At 33.3% G+C, this 17,569-nt stretch overlaps 1 protein-coding gene across 1 annotated transcript; it reads left to right on the top strand.

Annotated features, from left to right (window-relative positions):
- Positions 1-671: 671 nt before the first annotated feature.
- On the top strand, positions 672-16,635 carry LOC143543145 (purple acid phosphatase 22-like). Its single transcript, XM_077035534.1, has 5 exons — positions 672-827; positions 1,148-1,439; positions 2,024-2,592; positions 2,706-2,794; positions 16,376-16,635. The coding sequence occupies exons 1-5, from the start codon at positions 672-674 to the stop codon at positions 16,599-16,601; spliced, it is 1,332 nt and encodes a 443-aa protein (XP_076891649.1). The 3' UTR covers positions 16,602-16,635.
- Positions 16,636-17,569: the final 934 nt, after the last annotated feature.

Below are 17,569 nucleotides of genomic sequence, written 5' to 3'. Positions count from 1 at the left end.
GAGATGGGTTAGGTTAAATGATATTAATATATAAAATATTTATAAAAATTATAATTAATTAAATTCTTATAATAATTTTTTTAAATAAATAGATAAATGACCAGTTTGCACTCATGTGTAAGACATATAACCTGACTTAACTAGAAAACAAATTAGGTTATGGCCAAAGAACAAAAACTGTTGGATTTGAAAACGTAAAGGATAAAACACATTAATCTTAAAGATAAAAGATAGTCAATGAAATTCCGTACAAACATAAAAAAACAATCTTTGTAATTCTGTCAAAAAAGAATTTTAGTTTTTGTTTTCGCAGAATAAAACAAAAAGAATTTTAGTTTTGTTTTTTTTTCTTCAGCGGCAATTCGTGTGTATATAGTGGATAGTATTATGCACAAAATAAACTATTGGACAAGTGACGTCTATAATAAACATTTTTTAGAGTTCTTTTTTTATTTCATTTAAGACAAACATTTTGTTTGCAAAAGTGAAATAAAGAGAGAATATTTGTGGCATTTGATTGCTGAAAGCATATCCATAGAAAACATGGTCTGAAAGTTTGCTTGACGCCACTGCAATCATATGATACGCAACCTGCCAAAACATTGCTTTAAACACCCACCCTTTCATTTGTTAGCCAACTAAGCCGCCTCCATACACACACCTGCCTAATCATGCGGAAATTACGATTCGCCTACCACATCTTCCTCTTCTGGATAATGTTTTTTGTACGGCCTCGCCATGCATCAGTGGATTTTGATTTTGTACGTCAACCATCACGGCCCTTGGTTCTCACCCCTCATAATCGTCCTCAATCACATCCTCAACAGGTATAGACGCATGCAGCTCTAATTTTCTAATTTTTTTAACTGCAAATTACGACATTATTGTGTAACGTGGGACTTGCACAAAATTCGGAATGTACTCCAACTTAACATACAGCTTGATACAACGGGGTCCATGCTCTTTGGTTATGGTATATATTATCTATTGAAATCACACATATTATTATTATTATTATTATTATTATTATTATTATTATTATTTTGTTTATTATATATTCTTTAGGTTGTTTATATACGGAACCTGTCTATTAGAATTCACGTTTGGTTAATATTTGAAAAGTCTTCAATTTATCAAACACTTGTAGGTGCATGTGTCTTTGGTCGGAAAGAATTATATGAAGGTTTCATGGGTGACCGACGAAAGCGGTGTGCCCACTACGGTTGATTATGGAACAACTCCTGGGAAATATGACTCGTCTGCCACCGGAGAACACCTGTCGTACCACTATTTCTTCTATAGTTCTAGCAAAATCCACCATGTCACAATTGGACCACTTCATCCGGCCACCACATATTATTACAGGTGTGGTGGCTCCGGCCCAGAGTTTAACTTTCGTACACCACCTGCTAGCTTTCCCATTGAGTTTGCGGTTGCTGGTGAGTACCCATTTAGCATCCGAAACTCGTTTTATTTTTGTGAAGTTTTTCTAAAAATGGGACGATTTAAAAATAGTTTTCAAATTTGGTGCTTTTTTTAATTTTGTTTCGGAATTTGAAAACCTGGCGGTGCCCGGACATTACGGTTGGAAAGCGGGCGCCGACAACAAACATTCTTGATAGGTTTTATGTGCACGTGGCGTTCAATTATTAGCATAGAATAAATAGATGCACTGGTTGGTTTTGGCCTGAACATAATATAGCCCGTGGGATTTGGATGTACATTTATGGAACAAGAATGATTAAAGTGGCCATTTTGTTCATTTTCTAAATGCACAAAGCTATTTGGTATTTTTATCTACAACTTATATAGACAAACATAAATTATTTTGTTTACAACGTATTTTTAATAAATTTGTATTGAAATGTGATAAAATATAAGGGATGCATATTGGAATTACAAAATACTTTCGAACAGCCCATTTACAGATTTATACACTTCTGCTAATGAGTATTATATTTTGTTATAAATAAATAGGTTACTTAAATTTCCTGCTTGTATTATACAATTTCCATGGACACAGGTGACCTTGGACAGACCGGATGGACGACCACAACCTTGGAACATATCGATGCAACAGACTACGATGTTTTACTCCTCCCCGGTGATCTATCTTATGCAGACACACAACAACCACTTTGGGACTCATTTGGGCGTTTGGTAGAGCCATATGCTAGTCGTAGGCCATGGATGGTGACTCAAGGGAACCATGAACAAGAAACCTTTCCATTCATCTACCCAGATGGATTCAAAGCCTACAACTCCCGCTGGCCCATGCCATATCAACAAAGTGGTTCAGAATCAAACCTGTATTACTCATTTGATGTGGCGGGAACGCACATCATTATGTTGGGGTCTTATGCAGATTTTAGTATTGATTCAGCTCAGTATAAGTGGTTGGCTAATGATCTCTATAAGATTGATAGATCGCGAACGCCATGGATTGTCGTGATCAATCATGCCCCATGGTATAACTCAAATTTGGCTCATCAGGGAGAAGGCGAAAGCATGAGGGTCGCAATGGAGGAAATGTTATATGACTCCCGTGTCGACATAGTTTTTGCTGGCCATGTTCATGCATACGAACGCTTTGTAAGCCATCTGAATTTTACTTTTGTTACGGGTTTCTTTTGTATAATTGTTAAAGGCCGATGTGTTTGATTGGAAGAATCCTTTTTTATTAACATTTTTCTTAACGTTTGTAGACGAGGATTTACGACAACAATGCTGACATGTGTGGTCCTATATACATAACAATTGGAGATGGAGGGAATAGAGAAGGCCTCGCCATGTTGTAAGTTTCGTCATATAAAAAACTTTTACCTCTTGCATCCTAGAAATACTCAAAACCGGATACATTATTACTATATATATATATATATTCAAAGCTTTGACAATAGAAATTTTATAAAACTAACTAGCTAGAGCAAACTCTTTTGAACGTCTTACGAAGTTTAGAAATTTATCATGATATCTAATCAATTTCAAAATATACATTTTACTGATAAAAATAACTTTTAATTTTTGGATAAATTAATTAGTTTTTGTGACTAACATGAAAAAAAAACTAATATAAGAAAGTACAATCCTTCATTAATTATTAAGAAAATTGGAAATAAATAATTACACCTTTTGTGTATTGGCCAATAATAATCGCACCTCTAAAAATCACTAGCAACGGTCCCACCTTTTAACTACTTTTGTCTCACTGGTTCCCCGTTAAAAAATACTTAACGTCGTTATGTTTTTCTCTAGTTTCAAACCGATGTTTTAGGGCTTTTGATCGGAAGAACGATATGAGTCGAGTGATGTAAAACTTATCTCGAAACGGTGATTCAAATAGCTTGATTTTTGTTAATTGGAAATTCAAGCACCCGAATTGAAACATTGTTTCGTTGTTTGGATCACCATTTCGAGATAAGTTTTACATAGGTCGACTCGTATCCTTCTCCCGATCAAAAGCCCTAAAACATCGATTTAAATCAATATCAATCAATCATGCCCAGTAAAATCCCACCGACAGCAAAGCTATAAGTAGGGTCTGGGGAGGGTGGGATGTAGGCACACCGTACCTCTATCCAAAGGAATAAAGAGGTTGCTTCCAGAGAGACCCTCGGCTCTAAGTACATGTGTATGAAGCAAAATAAAGGAAATCAAAGTTTAAAAAACATCGATTTAAAACTAGGAAAAAACTTAATGACGTTAAGTATTTTTTAACGAATTAAAGGATCATTGTGAAAAAAATAATTGAAAGGTGGGACCATTAGTAGTGATTTTTAAAGATGTGATTATTATCGACCAGTACACAAAAGGTGTGTTTATTTATTTCCAATTTTCCTAATTATTATAATTTTATCCTTCAATATTTACCATAGAATTGAATACTGCACATGCAAAATACCTAACAAAACAACACAAAAGTAACCTGAATCTAACATTTAGATAGAGAGATACCAATCCGAAAGTTAATCTAACATTTAAATTTACCGGAATTGAACATTTACATGCAAATCGCAAATCAAAAGTTAATCCGACTTAATTAGCATAAAACGCAAAAGCCCTAACTGGAATTGTCTTATTATCAACAAATCAGTTGTGTGTAAATTAACCTAGCTACTTAATTAACCATTGAAAATTAACCTAGCTACTTAATTAACCATTGAACCAGACTAGATTTATAATACTATAAAACACAAAAACCCCAAATGGGTCGGATGATGGCAGGTGTTCGGGTACGGGCACGGATAAGCATGCAACCCAATTAACCTACTTAATGAGAATTTTTTACCAAACTAGTGTCGGTGAAAAAAGTATTTATCATTTTGGTGATCCATAAAAACTATTTATCAAACTAGTGTTTTTCATTTGTTTTATATTCATCTTTATTTTTAAATTCTTTTATTGGAGTCTTTTAATTTTTTTTTATTTAGTTAATCGATTATTTATTTTTTTATAACATAATGCTTATGTATATTTAATCCATCAATCCAGTATCTTCTTTTTTATATATTTTCTTATCAGTCAGCTTTTCTTTTTCTTTCTTTTCTTTTTTTATTTTCACTAATTGTTATAATTCTTTTCTTCTTATTTTATTTTTTATCTACTATTGTCAAATATAAAAACAAATAAATCATCTAAATAAATTCAAAATGAAATAAGAAACATAAAAAAATAACCAAATATTAAAACTTAACCTGCTACAAGCCACGAGTCTCAATATCAAATATAAACGAAAATATGAAATTCAAAGAACACAAACAAAAAGGCAAAAATGCCACATGAAGTTGAGTCGCTACCGATCTCTACAACTATAAACAAATTTAAAAAAAATGTGTAAAATAAACTGAATATGCTACACTGAACATATTTAAAACGAAAAGAATCCAGAACATCAGTACAAGTTAGGTTCCTTACCGTACCGGAACTTAACCCGGCCAAAAATAAATTCGTAAATGAACATATTTAAAACAAAAAATAACATAATTTGGTAAAACCCAGACGTTGCGATGATTATTCGACGTGGATTTAATCGGTATCGGTTATGTTCGTCAAAGTTTCGAAACTAAACCTAAAAAATAAAATTCGTAAAATGAATATATTTAATAAAAACAAAAAATAAATACATTTGAAAACAATAAAAAAAGAAACAAAAGAATAGCAACGAGATAAAAAAAAAGATAAGAAAAGTTTTGTTGATAAAATATAAAAAAAGATTAACTAATATAAAAATAATAAAAAAGAAACTCTAATATGATGATTTAATAATAAAAGATGAATAAAACATAAAGGAAAACACTAGTTTGGTAAATAGTTTTTATGGAACACCAAAATGATAAATACTTTTTTCACCAACATTAGTTTGGTAAAAAATTCTACTTAATGAACCATTGAACAAGACTAGATGTATAATAGTAAGGACCAAAATAAATTAATGGTGCCCACGTTGGAGTCTTAATAATAGCTTTTCCAAACATCGGGACCGACAGTATTAACCAAAAAAATGATACAAATATTACACTTTGCACAAACGAAAATGTTGACATAGATACATGCAGCAGCCAAATGATACGTTCCACGTTCCCATCCTACCCACGTTCTCCATCATTGCATTATTATTTCAAATTAGCATCTTTCATTGGTGTACTTGCATTAGATTAGGACCCCATGTTTACCATAAATGCATTCTGCATGTAGTTGGTTAATCACCTTTATTTGCTTGTAACCTATTTATTTCATTTGAAGCATTGAATGAATAGTAGAAAAAGATTAATCATAAATTTTGGTTCCAATGTGTTCTCTATTTTTGTCTTTTTTTTTTTTTTTTTTTTTTGAAGAATAGACATCTTGAATTGACTTTCTATCATCGAACATGAAATTTTAAATTGGGAAGGGGGGGGGGGGGGGTTGGGATATTAAAAATTAATAATAATTCATACTCGTAAATTTTTCAATGGCTTTACGTAAGACTGGATAAGCATTAATTTATCTTCTAGTGATTCCACTTAGTTATAGTCGTCGTCATCATCATCATTGTCGTCATCATGATGATGATGAAGGTCATCTCTGAAATTTTAATTGTCCAAGAAGAAAACTTGAAAATGCCCTTATAAAAATAATTCCCTCCTAAAATGACTCAATAAAACATATTATTAGGTTACTAGTTTTATAGGCCGTGTCACACACGGGATAATTCAAATCATAAAATTAAAAATAAAACAAATAATTACATAACGTATATGAAAAAAATGTATTACATCTATGCTTGTATCTATACTGTGTACATAAATTAATTTTATTTGTATCTTAAAATTATTTTTTAAAATAAACTTAATAAAAAAATGCTCGTGCAAAAACGTACCCGAGAATATTTCTTTCTAATGAAAAATTCATTCTCGGTGCCATATATGTATAATTGAAAGACTTTTGGTTATGAACCAATTTCGGAAATAAAGCTTCTCATACGATAGTAGTTCTAACCACTCAGGTAGCGTTTGGTATGCATGAATGGTATGTGGAATGGAATTATTCATTACGTAAGAATGAAAAAAGTGGTGTTTGGTTGCTTAATGGAATGGAATCATCCATTACACATGGAATCATATTCCATCAAAGCCATTCCTTCTTACCCCCCTTCTTTTTTTTTCATTCAATTCCTCCTTCACCCTACATTCTCAACAACACCATCACAACCTAACAACAACAACTACCACTACCATCGCCATCACCGACACCTTACCGGCACCATCGCCACCACCACCACCACTTTACCACCAACGCAACCACCGCCACTGCCGTCGCCACCAACATCACTGTAACCACTAAAAACATTGTCACCGCCCCGCATGACCATTACCGCCACCCTACCATCACCATCACTACCAATGCTACCACCGCCACCCCCACCCCCACCGTGTCCACTGCCACCACCATTTTCATCACCGAAGCTAACACCACCACCATCGCCATTGCGATTTTATTTTTGTAAAAAAAATTATTTTGAGATAGGAGTGTTTTAATTATTTCTATTTCAATCATACAATTTTTTAGGATACCAAACAACATAAAGTAATAATTCATTTCATTCCCATAGGTTAACCAAATAAAACAAAGGAATGGAATGATCCATTTCATTCCCTTGTCCATTCCATTCCTTTTTCCATTCTATTCCCCTTTCATTCCATTACCTCCAACCAAACATACCCTCAGTCTAAATACAAAAGGAGGGTCACACTTATTGATATATTTATCAATTTACCACTCATTAAAGGAAAGTAGAACATTAAGTTGTAACAATGGATGTTCTTCAAGAGCTATGTTTTTCTGAGCTAAACTATGAAAAAGATTTTGATAAGTTTCAGAGAACTTCTCGACTTTGTCATAATGACAACATAAAAAATAACATGTTAACCCATTTAATTTTGTGAATATTTTGTTTAATTTGAGTATAGTTTTCCATGACATGCTTCCCGTACAACGTTCTGATCACCATTGAAGGAAAAATTAATGTTAACATAAATATTTCAAAATTGATAAAAGTTAGGAGCATTAATAGGCATGGGGGTGGTATGTCGAAAGTGTTCGCAGTCTTTTTTTACATTTTAATAGTTAAGGGAAAAATAGTCAGTTTGCCAAATCCCAAACCTTTTGATTATTTTAAAAAATGCCCTTAAAAATAAATTTTAAACCCGAATCTTGTTTAAAATTCTAACTTTCATACTTTTGACATTTCAAAGTCAACACTTTGAACCCATAACAAATTTGACGATAAATCTATTTTGCATTCTCAAACTTTTAAAAATACTCAAAATTTTCATTTTGACACGTAACAAATTTAGACCTAAATGTAGTTAATTTGTACCAAATAATCTATTTACCAACTTTTGACCCATAATATCAAATTTAAGTTTCATAAAAAACCCGAAACAATTTTCATTTGAGAAACATGATTTGTTGTTAATTTTTGAAATTCGTCAAGTATTTTGAAATATGTAGTAAAATAATATGTTAATATTTATATTTATAAATATATATATATATATATATATATATATATATATATATATATATATATTATATATATATACAGTGTAAAAGGAAAGTGAATAATTATTGATTTATTACATATATTATGGTAAATTAGTTTTGGAGGGAAAAAATTGTGAGAATTAATCAAAACATGACAAGTGTTCACATTTATTTTACTTTATTAGAATAGGTAGATGTAAAAGTTCATTACATAATTAATAGGCCCTAGTTCGGTAATATACTATTAAATTGTTTAATGTTTAATGGACTTGTTTAGATTTTGGGGCTCTTGTTGGTTCATATAAGCCATTTTGAACCAAGTTCATTTATTAATGTTAAAAATATATTTATATGCGTGTATATTACTTGTTTTATAATTTTGTGCATCAGCCGAGCCTTGTAAGAGGTCTTAAACCGCCATGATTATTATTGATAGATGAAATTTCAGTTTTATGCGACTCTTTTGTTTCTTAAAGTGAATTTTCAACTAGGTTAGAATCCGTACGATACATGGGTGGCTAAAAAAGTACAAAAAAAAATGAATTTAACAATATTTTACTAACATATTTTATGAATTTATATTATAATCATCAATGTTTCATGATAAAAAAATTACAACTAATAAAAACAGTTTAATAACACAAATAATAAGATATAAACAAATTTGTGTGAAGTATATGTGGAACCGATCGAATCGATATGGTTGATTATTTTAATTCAATTTTGACATATTATATTAAGAAAAAATGTTAGAAGTTGAATGTAATTTATTTTAATTTTGAATTATTTTGTCAATAACTAATTATAAGTATGCAAGTTATTTATAGAAAGATATATATTGTTTTAATATTATAGCAGATAATAAAACTGTATAATAATTTAAGTTACAAAAATATAGGAATAAAAAAATAGTACATATTCTATTATTATAATATTAATAAACTAACATAAAATTAAAATACAGTTTAAATTAAATTAACAAACTATCAATTCATAGAACCTTACAAATAAGAAACAATATAAAAATAAAAGCTTTTATAAATAAAGATTATGATTCCGTAATGCTATCTGTATTTTAGTTAACTAAACTAATATACAAAGTGAAAAAATTACTTAGATTGACCCTTTTTTTTTAACTGTGAGACTCTATACTCAAATATGAGTTTAAGTTTAAGATAATGAGCTAGATTTGGTTTGAAATTGTCCCATTGACCAAATTTAAAATTAGGTCATCTTCTCTTTATATCTCTTACCATTCTGATAGAGCCGTTGATGTTGTATATGTGGCCTCCTCACCCCTATTAAGTTCAGCCCTACAATTGTGAGTGCATATGTTGTTGTATCAATATATGCGTCGCATATGTTATGCGCTCACAACATATGTGTCGCATATGGGCACATATGTTGAGTATATATATAGGTTGTTTGTTTTCATTTAAATTTTAATTTTTCATTTGGAGCAATAAAATTCCCTATCCTCTTTTTCGTTTTTAATTCGTGTTTTCGTTTTTGTACGATTACATGGTAACAGAGCATGATTATTAAGGTCTGCTCTTCGTTTTAAACCGGGTTTTTCAATCTTTTCTCCGGTTTTCTCTTTTCATCAGCTATTTCCTCTTGTTTCTTGATCTCTTAATCATTATCTTCATCTTGTTCCTCTTTCAACTGTTTTTTCCTCTTTTTTCTTCCATTAATGTCTTCCTTTCATCTCTTTTTCATATTATTCTGAGTTTTCACCGTCAATATTCCATCTAAATCTTTCAAAATTTTCTTTTCTTGTTCCTAAACCTTTTCTCAAGGTTTCAGACCTTTCCTCTACCAATTTCATCTATTTTGATCCTTTCTTCTCTTGTGAACTTACACGCCACATAAGTCTTAAACTTATACGACACTAAGTCCATTTCATAATTATACACCGCATATGTTATGCGGCGCATAAGTCCCTTTCAAGCGCACAAGTCCCTCTTTTCTTCTTGATCAGCGCATAAGTCTCTTTTTCAATCATTTTAATTCGTTTTTTCGTGTTCTCCTAATGGAAACCCTTCACACTACTATTGGTTTTCAAATGCTCTTTATCTTCATCCGTCTAATCACCCTGGCATGATTCTGATTTCAAAATTCTTTGACGGAAATGGTTTTGAAGCTTGGAAACGAGCAATGTCTATTGCTCTTTCCCCTAAGAACAAACTTGGATTCATTAATAAGACCGTCTCCATGCCAGCTAATCAAACACATCTTGCCCTCTGGCAAAGATGCAATGATATGGTGATATCTTGGATTCTCAACACTCTTAACCACGATATTCGTGATAGTGTTTTGTATGCCGAAACAGCTCAAAATCTTTGGAATGAGCTTAACTCTCGGTATGGCCAAGCAAGTGGTGCCAGAGTTTATTAACTTCAAAAGAATCTTTGCCAAATTTTCCAAGGAAGTAGTGACATTACTACTTATTTTGCTAAAATAAAATCCAATTGGGACAAATTGAATGTTGTCAACTCCATTCCTTCTTGCACGTGTGGGGATGCTCATGCCTTTGCTAAACGAGAGGAGGATAAAGGCTAATTAATTCAGTTCCTTTTTGGACTGAATCCAAGCTATGATATGATCAAAAGCAATATTTTGATGATGCAGGCTCGTATTGATCGTGCTTATGGGATCTTGATACGAGATGAAAAACAGAGAGAAATCCACAGCACCAACACTGATTTCACCGCATCCTCTGCTTCTATGCATGTTAATGCTGGAGGACCTGTTAGTGGTGGAACTGGAGAAAACAAAAGAAATTTGGTATGTACTCATTGTAAACGGAATGGGATTCGGTGAGCAAATGCTATAAGTTGATTGGATTTACAAAAGATTTCAAATTTACTAAAGGAAAGAGGTTTGCTAACCTTGCTGAGGAACAAGGAAAAAGTGATCAAAATCAGTCTGATCAGCAAGGAACCACTCAGAAAACAGTATCATGACTTGATGGTTTTGTCGCAGCAAAACAAACTTCAACCTAGGCCTTCTAATACTTATGCTGCTAACAACCATCAATCATGATTCTTTCTAAGGTATAATATCTTGCAATTCTTCAATATGGATCATTGACACTAGTGCAAATGATCATATGTGTCATGATCAAAATTTGTTTTCAAGCGTTTCCTTTCTACAAAATCCAATTTTTATCACTCTTCCTAATGGCACCAGTGTTACTGTTCATCAGTATGGGATTGTACCTTTAACTAATAAACTTTTTTTTGGCTAAAGTTCCTTTAGTACCACATTTTAGAAATAATCTTCTTTCTGTTTCAAGATTATGTTCTGATACTGAAGGTACTGTTTTTTTTTTTACAAAAACAATTGTGTTTTACAGACCCCTTTTCTGAAGAGCCCTCTAGTTCTTGGTGAAATTCTCAATAGCTTTTACCTTCTTGAGGCAACCAAGAATTTTGCTGATAGTTCTTTCTTTTCAATAAAACTTGTAATTCTGTTGTAACTGTTGAAACTTGGCATAATCGTTTAGGACATTTGCCAGTTTACAAATTGAAACAATTACCTTTCATTTCTAATACTTCTTTCAAATCTATCGAGCATTGTGATATTTGTCCTAAGGCAAGACAATATAAATTGCCATTTCCAACTAACTCTACATCTTCTAGCAAAATTATTGAGCTAATTCATATTGATGTTTGGGGGCCTTATCATACAGCTACTTATAATGGTTTTATATATTTTTTAACCATTGTGGATGAATATATCAGAACCACTTGGACACATTTGCTTTCCACTAAAAGCAATGCATTTCCTATTCTTCAATCCTTCATTGAAATGGTTACCAATCAATTTGGAACCACTGTGAAATGCATTCGGTCTGATAATGATTTTGAACTAGGGACCGGATTAGTTCAGCGTGCTTACTTATTAAGTAAAGGCATTATTCATCAAACTACTTGTATGGCTGTCCCTTAACAAAATGGTATTGTTGAACGAAAACATAAACATTTGCTTGAGACCTCGAGAGCTCTAATGTTTCAATCTAAACTTCCGGTTTAGTTTTGGGGTGACTATGTTTTAACTGCAACACATTTGATTAATTGGTTTCCCACTGAAATTCTTAACAATAAAACCCCATATGAGGTTTTAACAGGAAGAGTTCCCTCTTATGCTCACATGAAGTCTTTTGGTTATCTTGCTACGCTTTCACTTTGAGTCATGGACGAGGCAAATTCAAACCAAGGGTTGTTCCTTGTGTTCTTCTGGGTTATCCTCTTGGTAAAAAGGCTTACATATTATATGATCTTGACATAAATAAGGTCATCATATCAAGAGATGTCGTTTTCTTTGAAGCTTTATTCCTTTCAATCACAAACACTAAAGAAAATCTTGTTTTTCCATCCATTGACATCATCAAACAATTCTTTGATGATCCTTCCTCTGCTTCCGCTTCTAATTCGATTCCCGATTCCATTCCTAATCCTTCTGCTATTTTTGATACTTCTGATCTTCCTTCTAATGATCCACCTGTTAGAAGGTTATCTAGAACTTCTGTTCCACATTCTTATTTGAATGACTATGTCTGTAATAACTCTGATTCTTCTCACTATTGCTTTCACACTATCACTAATTCGTGCTCCTCTTCTGTGTCTTGTTGTTCTTCTCAACTCCTTCCTTCTAGCCAATTTCTCACCACAGCTATTTCTGAATTACATGAGCTTACTTCGTATAAAGAAGCTTCAACTATTCCTGCATGGCAAGATGCCATGAACGCAGAGTTTCAGGCTCTTGAAAATATTGGGCTGTTGTTGATCTTCCTCCTGGAAAGAAGACTATTAAAATCAAATGGGTGTTTAAAGTTAAATACCGAGCAGATGGCACGGTTGAACGTTGTAAAGCACAATTGGTGGTAAGAGGAGATACTCAAAAGGAAGGGATTGATTATACTGATGCTTTTTCTCCTGTTGTCAAAATGACCACCATTCGAAGTCTCGTTGTTGTTGCTACCAAATGAAGTTGGCCTCTTTTTCAACTTGATGTTAACAATGCTTTTCTTCATGGGGATTTAGATGAAGACATTTATATGCTACCACCGCCTGGTATGGAACTTCCAAATCATCAAGTGCTTAAACTTCAAAAATCCTTATACGGTTTAAAACAGGCTTCTCGACAATGGTATGGGAAATTGTCATATGCTTTAGAGACAAGAGGGTATATAAGTTCTTAGAATGATCACTCTTTGTTTTCCAAATCAAAGGCTCCTCTTTAATTTATGTCGTCGTATATGTTGATGACATTTTGGTTACTGGAAACAATTTGGAAGAGATCAATGATATTAAATCTTTTCTGGATTCTTCCTTCAAGATTAAAGATCTGGGGACACTCAATTACTTTTTGGGGATGGAGGTTCTTTATACCACTAAAGGTGTCATTATGTTTAAACGTAAATTTGCCAAAGACATGCTTATAGAATTTGATACTTCTAATATGCCTATCACCAGTTCTCCATTACCTCATCATTTACAGTTGAAAGCTCATGAAGGTCTTGTTATTGCTGAACCTTTACAATATAGGAAACTTGTTGGTAACTCAATTACGTTACTCACACAAGACCTGATACTGATTTTGTTGTTTAGTTTTTAAGTCAATTTATGCAAGATCCACGGCTCCCTCATTGGACAGCTGCTCTTCACACTATTTCGTATGTCAAAGGAACTGTATCTCAAGGACTATTTTTAACAATAACCCTTCTTTTGACTTAGAAGCTTTCTGTGATTTAGATTGGGCGGCTTGTCCCAATACTCGATGATCGGTCAGTGGGTTTTATATTTCTCTTGGAGGTTCTCCAATCTCTTGGAAATCCAAGAAACAACCCACTGTTTCTTTAAGTTCTGCTGAAGCTGAGCATCGATCGCTTCGCCATGTTACTGCTGAGCTTGCATGGTTAACTAGACTTCTTACTGAGTTTCATGTCCCTAATATCACTCCGGTTAACCTCAAATGTGACAGCCAAGCTGCAATTTATATTGCCAAGAATTTTATCTTCCATGAGAGAACAAAGCATATAGAGATTGGTTGCCATTTTGTTCGCGAGAAATTACAAGAGGGTCTCGTCAATCTGATACATACGAAGACTACGGACCGGCTTGCTGATCTATTTAGCAAGAGCTTTCCAGGACCTACTTTTCATGAGCTTTTGCGCAAGTTGGGGTTTTCTCAACCTCCAATTTGGGGGGAGGGGGTGTGAGCGCATATGTTATGCGCTCACAACATATGCGCCGCATATGTTGAGTATATGGAATTTATTTCTGGGTCCAATGGAATTCATAGGTATAGTAAGAAGCCCTATAAAATAGAGATTTTTTCTTTCGACCAAATTTCAATTGTTAATACGATATATAAGGACCGTTACTCCAAAGAGTATTACACCCTTGATCATGAAATATCGATTACTTGTTGAACCCTGTGAATTGTGTGAAAGTAGGATACTGTAAATTCGGGAGTCAAAAAGTTTTATAAAACGTTCTTGGTGGAAAAAAATGTAAATGAAAGATCCCACTAAATTGAATTGGGTCCAGAAATCCAAGAAATAGTGAGAATTCTTAATCTCTCTCAATATCTCTCTCAATTCTAAAATCCAGGACTTGAATTCATGTTCCGTAATAGGTTGTTTGTTTTCATTTGAATTTTAATGTCAATCTTGAGGAATAAAATTCTCTCTCCTCTTTTTCGTTTTTCTTTCGTGTTATCGTTTTTATACGATTACATCGGTACACGTGGCCTTCCCCTTCTTTGCGCAGGCTAGAGCAATACCAAGGTAGTTTTGTCAACATTTCGTTGACCCCCTTTAAGTGGGCCGTCAAGTAGTTCCGATTTTGGGCTACAGATTCGATTGAGCCTTTTATGCTACAAAAAAACGTTTCGAGAGGGTGTTAGGCAGCCCTCCATAGTCCATTAATTTTGTTTTCTTTCGTCATGATTTTCCAAACACATAATAACATTTTAGGCATGATGCTTCCAGACATTGGCAAAGCCGCTTCGGTTGCGTCGGTTCGCCCAACACCATTTTTTTTTCTTTTGCATTTAATTTAGAACATATAAAACGAGAATTTCAAAGGAATTCAATCTCGATTTACAATTGAACTTGTTGTTTTTATGAAAAAAAAATTGAACACTTTTCCCTTAAATATTTAACTAAATAAATTCCTTTCATGTAACTTTCACAACTAAAAGAAACCAAATTATGTTTTTAAATAAGCTCATATCTTTTATCTGTTACAAGATGTTATGTTATTTATCCGATAACAAAATAATATTGATCTTAGACAATGTGTAATGGGCGGTAATGGGAGCAACATGTGGGCGATTTGGAGAGAGACACCCCCGGGTGTTAAGAAGGGCGACACGGGGGGCGGGGGTTGACGAATATTTGTCTCCGTTCCATGTTTGAACATGATATTATTATAATATTTGTGTGTGTAATACATTTATATATATGTGTATATATATTGGGCTACAACACCACTACACCCCTAAAATGAAAATCACTCATTCGTTGACTTGGCACCACGTGCCGAAAATCGTCCTTGTTTATAACCCTCCACTACACATAGCCTAAGAAAAAGTTTCAGGACTTTGCCACCTCTTCTGGATGAATTACTTAAATAGATCATATTTAGTAATTGAAAATTACAAAAATAGATCATAATCAGCAATCCACTTGTGGCCAATTAGTGGTAAGAAGATTTTGGTTTTTCAGTGGAGACCCAAGTTCAATTCATACTTGTGTAATTTATATGGATATTGGTAATAAAAGATTTGAGTTAGGCCCTGCGAAGTTGTCAGTTTGAATCCCAAGGACACCCGAGTTTTTGTCCGATCGTGTGTTACACCAAAGAGTTATGCTCTTGCGGTGGCACTACGGCTGTCTAGTGGCCATCGGCGATTTGGTTTCCCGAGGAACGCCCAAACCAAACTCTGAAGTTAGCATGAACCTGGTTAAGACAACCTAGTCTGTTCGAAGTGGGACAATAGGGCTATCCAAATTAAATAGGGCGATCTAAACACAAAAAAATAAAGTCGCTGTTACAAAAAGAAAAAAAATTGAAAAATGGAAAAGGCAAAGGCTGTGAAATTAGGAAATTACTCCCAATTTTACCCAACGAAGTATTATATTTAAAATTTAGGGTAATACATATAATATAGTATGAAACATGTTTTTCCTAACGCTAACTTATCAATATTTACTCACTAGGCTGTTAAAATATAATTCGTTAAGAACAATATACTATTTTTCGCTTCGCAACCTGCTAGTATTTGTTATTGACACATCTACAACAATTTTTTTCTCACACTTTTATTATATATGTAGATACAAAGAGCCTAAGCCTTCATATTCAATATTCCGAGAAGCAAGCTTCGGACATGGTCGATTGAGGATGATGAATATCACACACGCTCATTGGTCATGGCATCGTAATAATGACTCCAGTGCAGTGGTTGCCGATGAGACTTGGATTCAAAGTTTGAGTTCATCACCATCATGTATTCCTAAAGTAAAAAAAGTACAACTAACACAAGGAAATGATGAGCTTTGAATACTTTGTTAGCATTTTCAACTGTTACGCTTAAATTCTTGTTTTAAGATGCAAAAGATATATATTTATTATTGTTGCTATTTAGATTAGTAAATATAGTGTACATTTAGTTACAAATCTTGTATAATTTACAAACTTACGTTTTACTTTCACTTTCATTTTCATTCTCATTTCTCCACCAACCACTACAAGATATCGATCCTATGGTGATGATGAGAGTCTGGGTTGTGGTAATGACATGTCTTCGCTATAGCCTATATAAACCTATGGCGGCAACAAATCGTCGTTATTCCCCTCATAACCAAAGGATTGTATGAAGAGGTGCCTTTTGATGTTGCCACAGCTACAACTGTCCGGACGACAAGTCGTAACCAAAGACTTTGTTGAGAAAGCAATGGTTTAAACTTAAACAACCTAAATGTTAGGGGTCTGTTTTATTTACTATGGTCCTGACAAGTATTAATCGGGATCTCTGACGAACTCCGGTATCCTGAACTAACTATTTCTCTATTTTATTTATCTTTGCTTGCAGGTTACTCATATAGTTGTAACTGAAACGGCTAGTAGGCTATGTCTTGCTTGATTTTCAGAAGAATAGTCAAAACACACGTGAGAAGAGAAGAAAGAATCTTATAACAGTCACAAGATAGGGATTCCGGATTTATCTCACATTTAGTTATTTCTTCTTCTTTTTCTATAAAAAGAGGCGGTTGTAAACGGTATAGAACACGAAATCAATTACTAACACACTCATTGTTCTTTATCAGTCATTACAACCATCACTTGATATGTAATCATCTTTTTCATTAATTAATATGAGGCAGATGTATAATTTTCCCCTTTCAAGGTTTTTTTTCAAGAGATCTCTACCGGGACTTCCTTGCTATTTCTTCTGTCAACCCTTTACTTTACTGCAATTACTTGTCATTTTTGTGAAACACACTACAATACATTCAAAGCTTGATCAC

This window comes from Bidens hawaiensis, unplaced genomic scaffold (genome assembly GCF_021521415.1).
Source record: "Bidens hawaiensis isolate Kalapana, Puna unplaced genomic scaffold, B.hawaiensis_p1.1 tig00013072_1, whole genome shotgun sequence".
Lineage (NCBI taxonomy): Eukaryota > Viridiplantae > Streptophyta > Magnoliopsida > Asterales > Asteraceae > Bidens > Bidens hawaiensis.
Note: the sequence above shows the minus strand (reverse complement) of the source record. Positions and strands in the feature narration are given on the sequence as shown.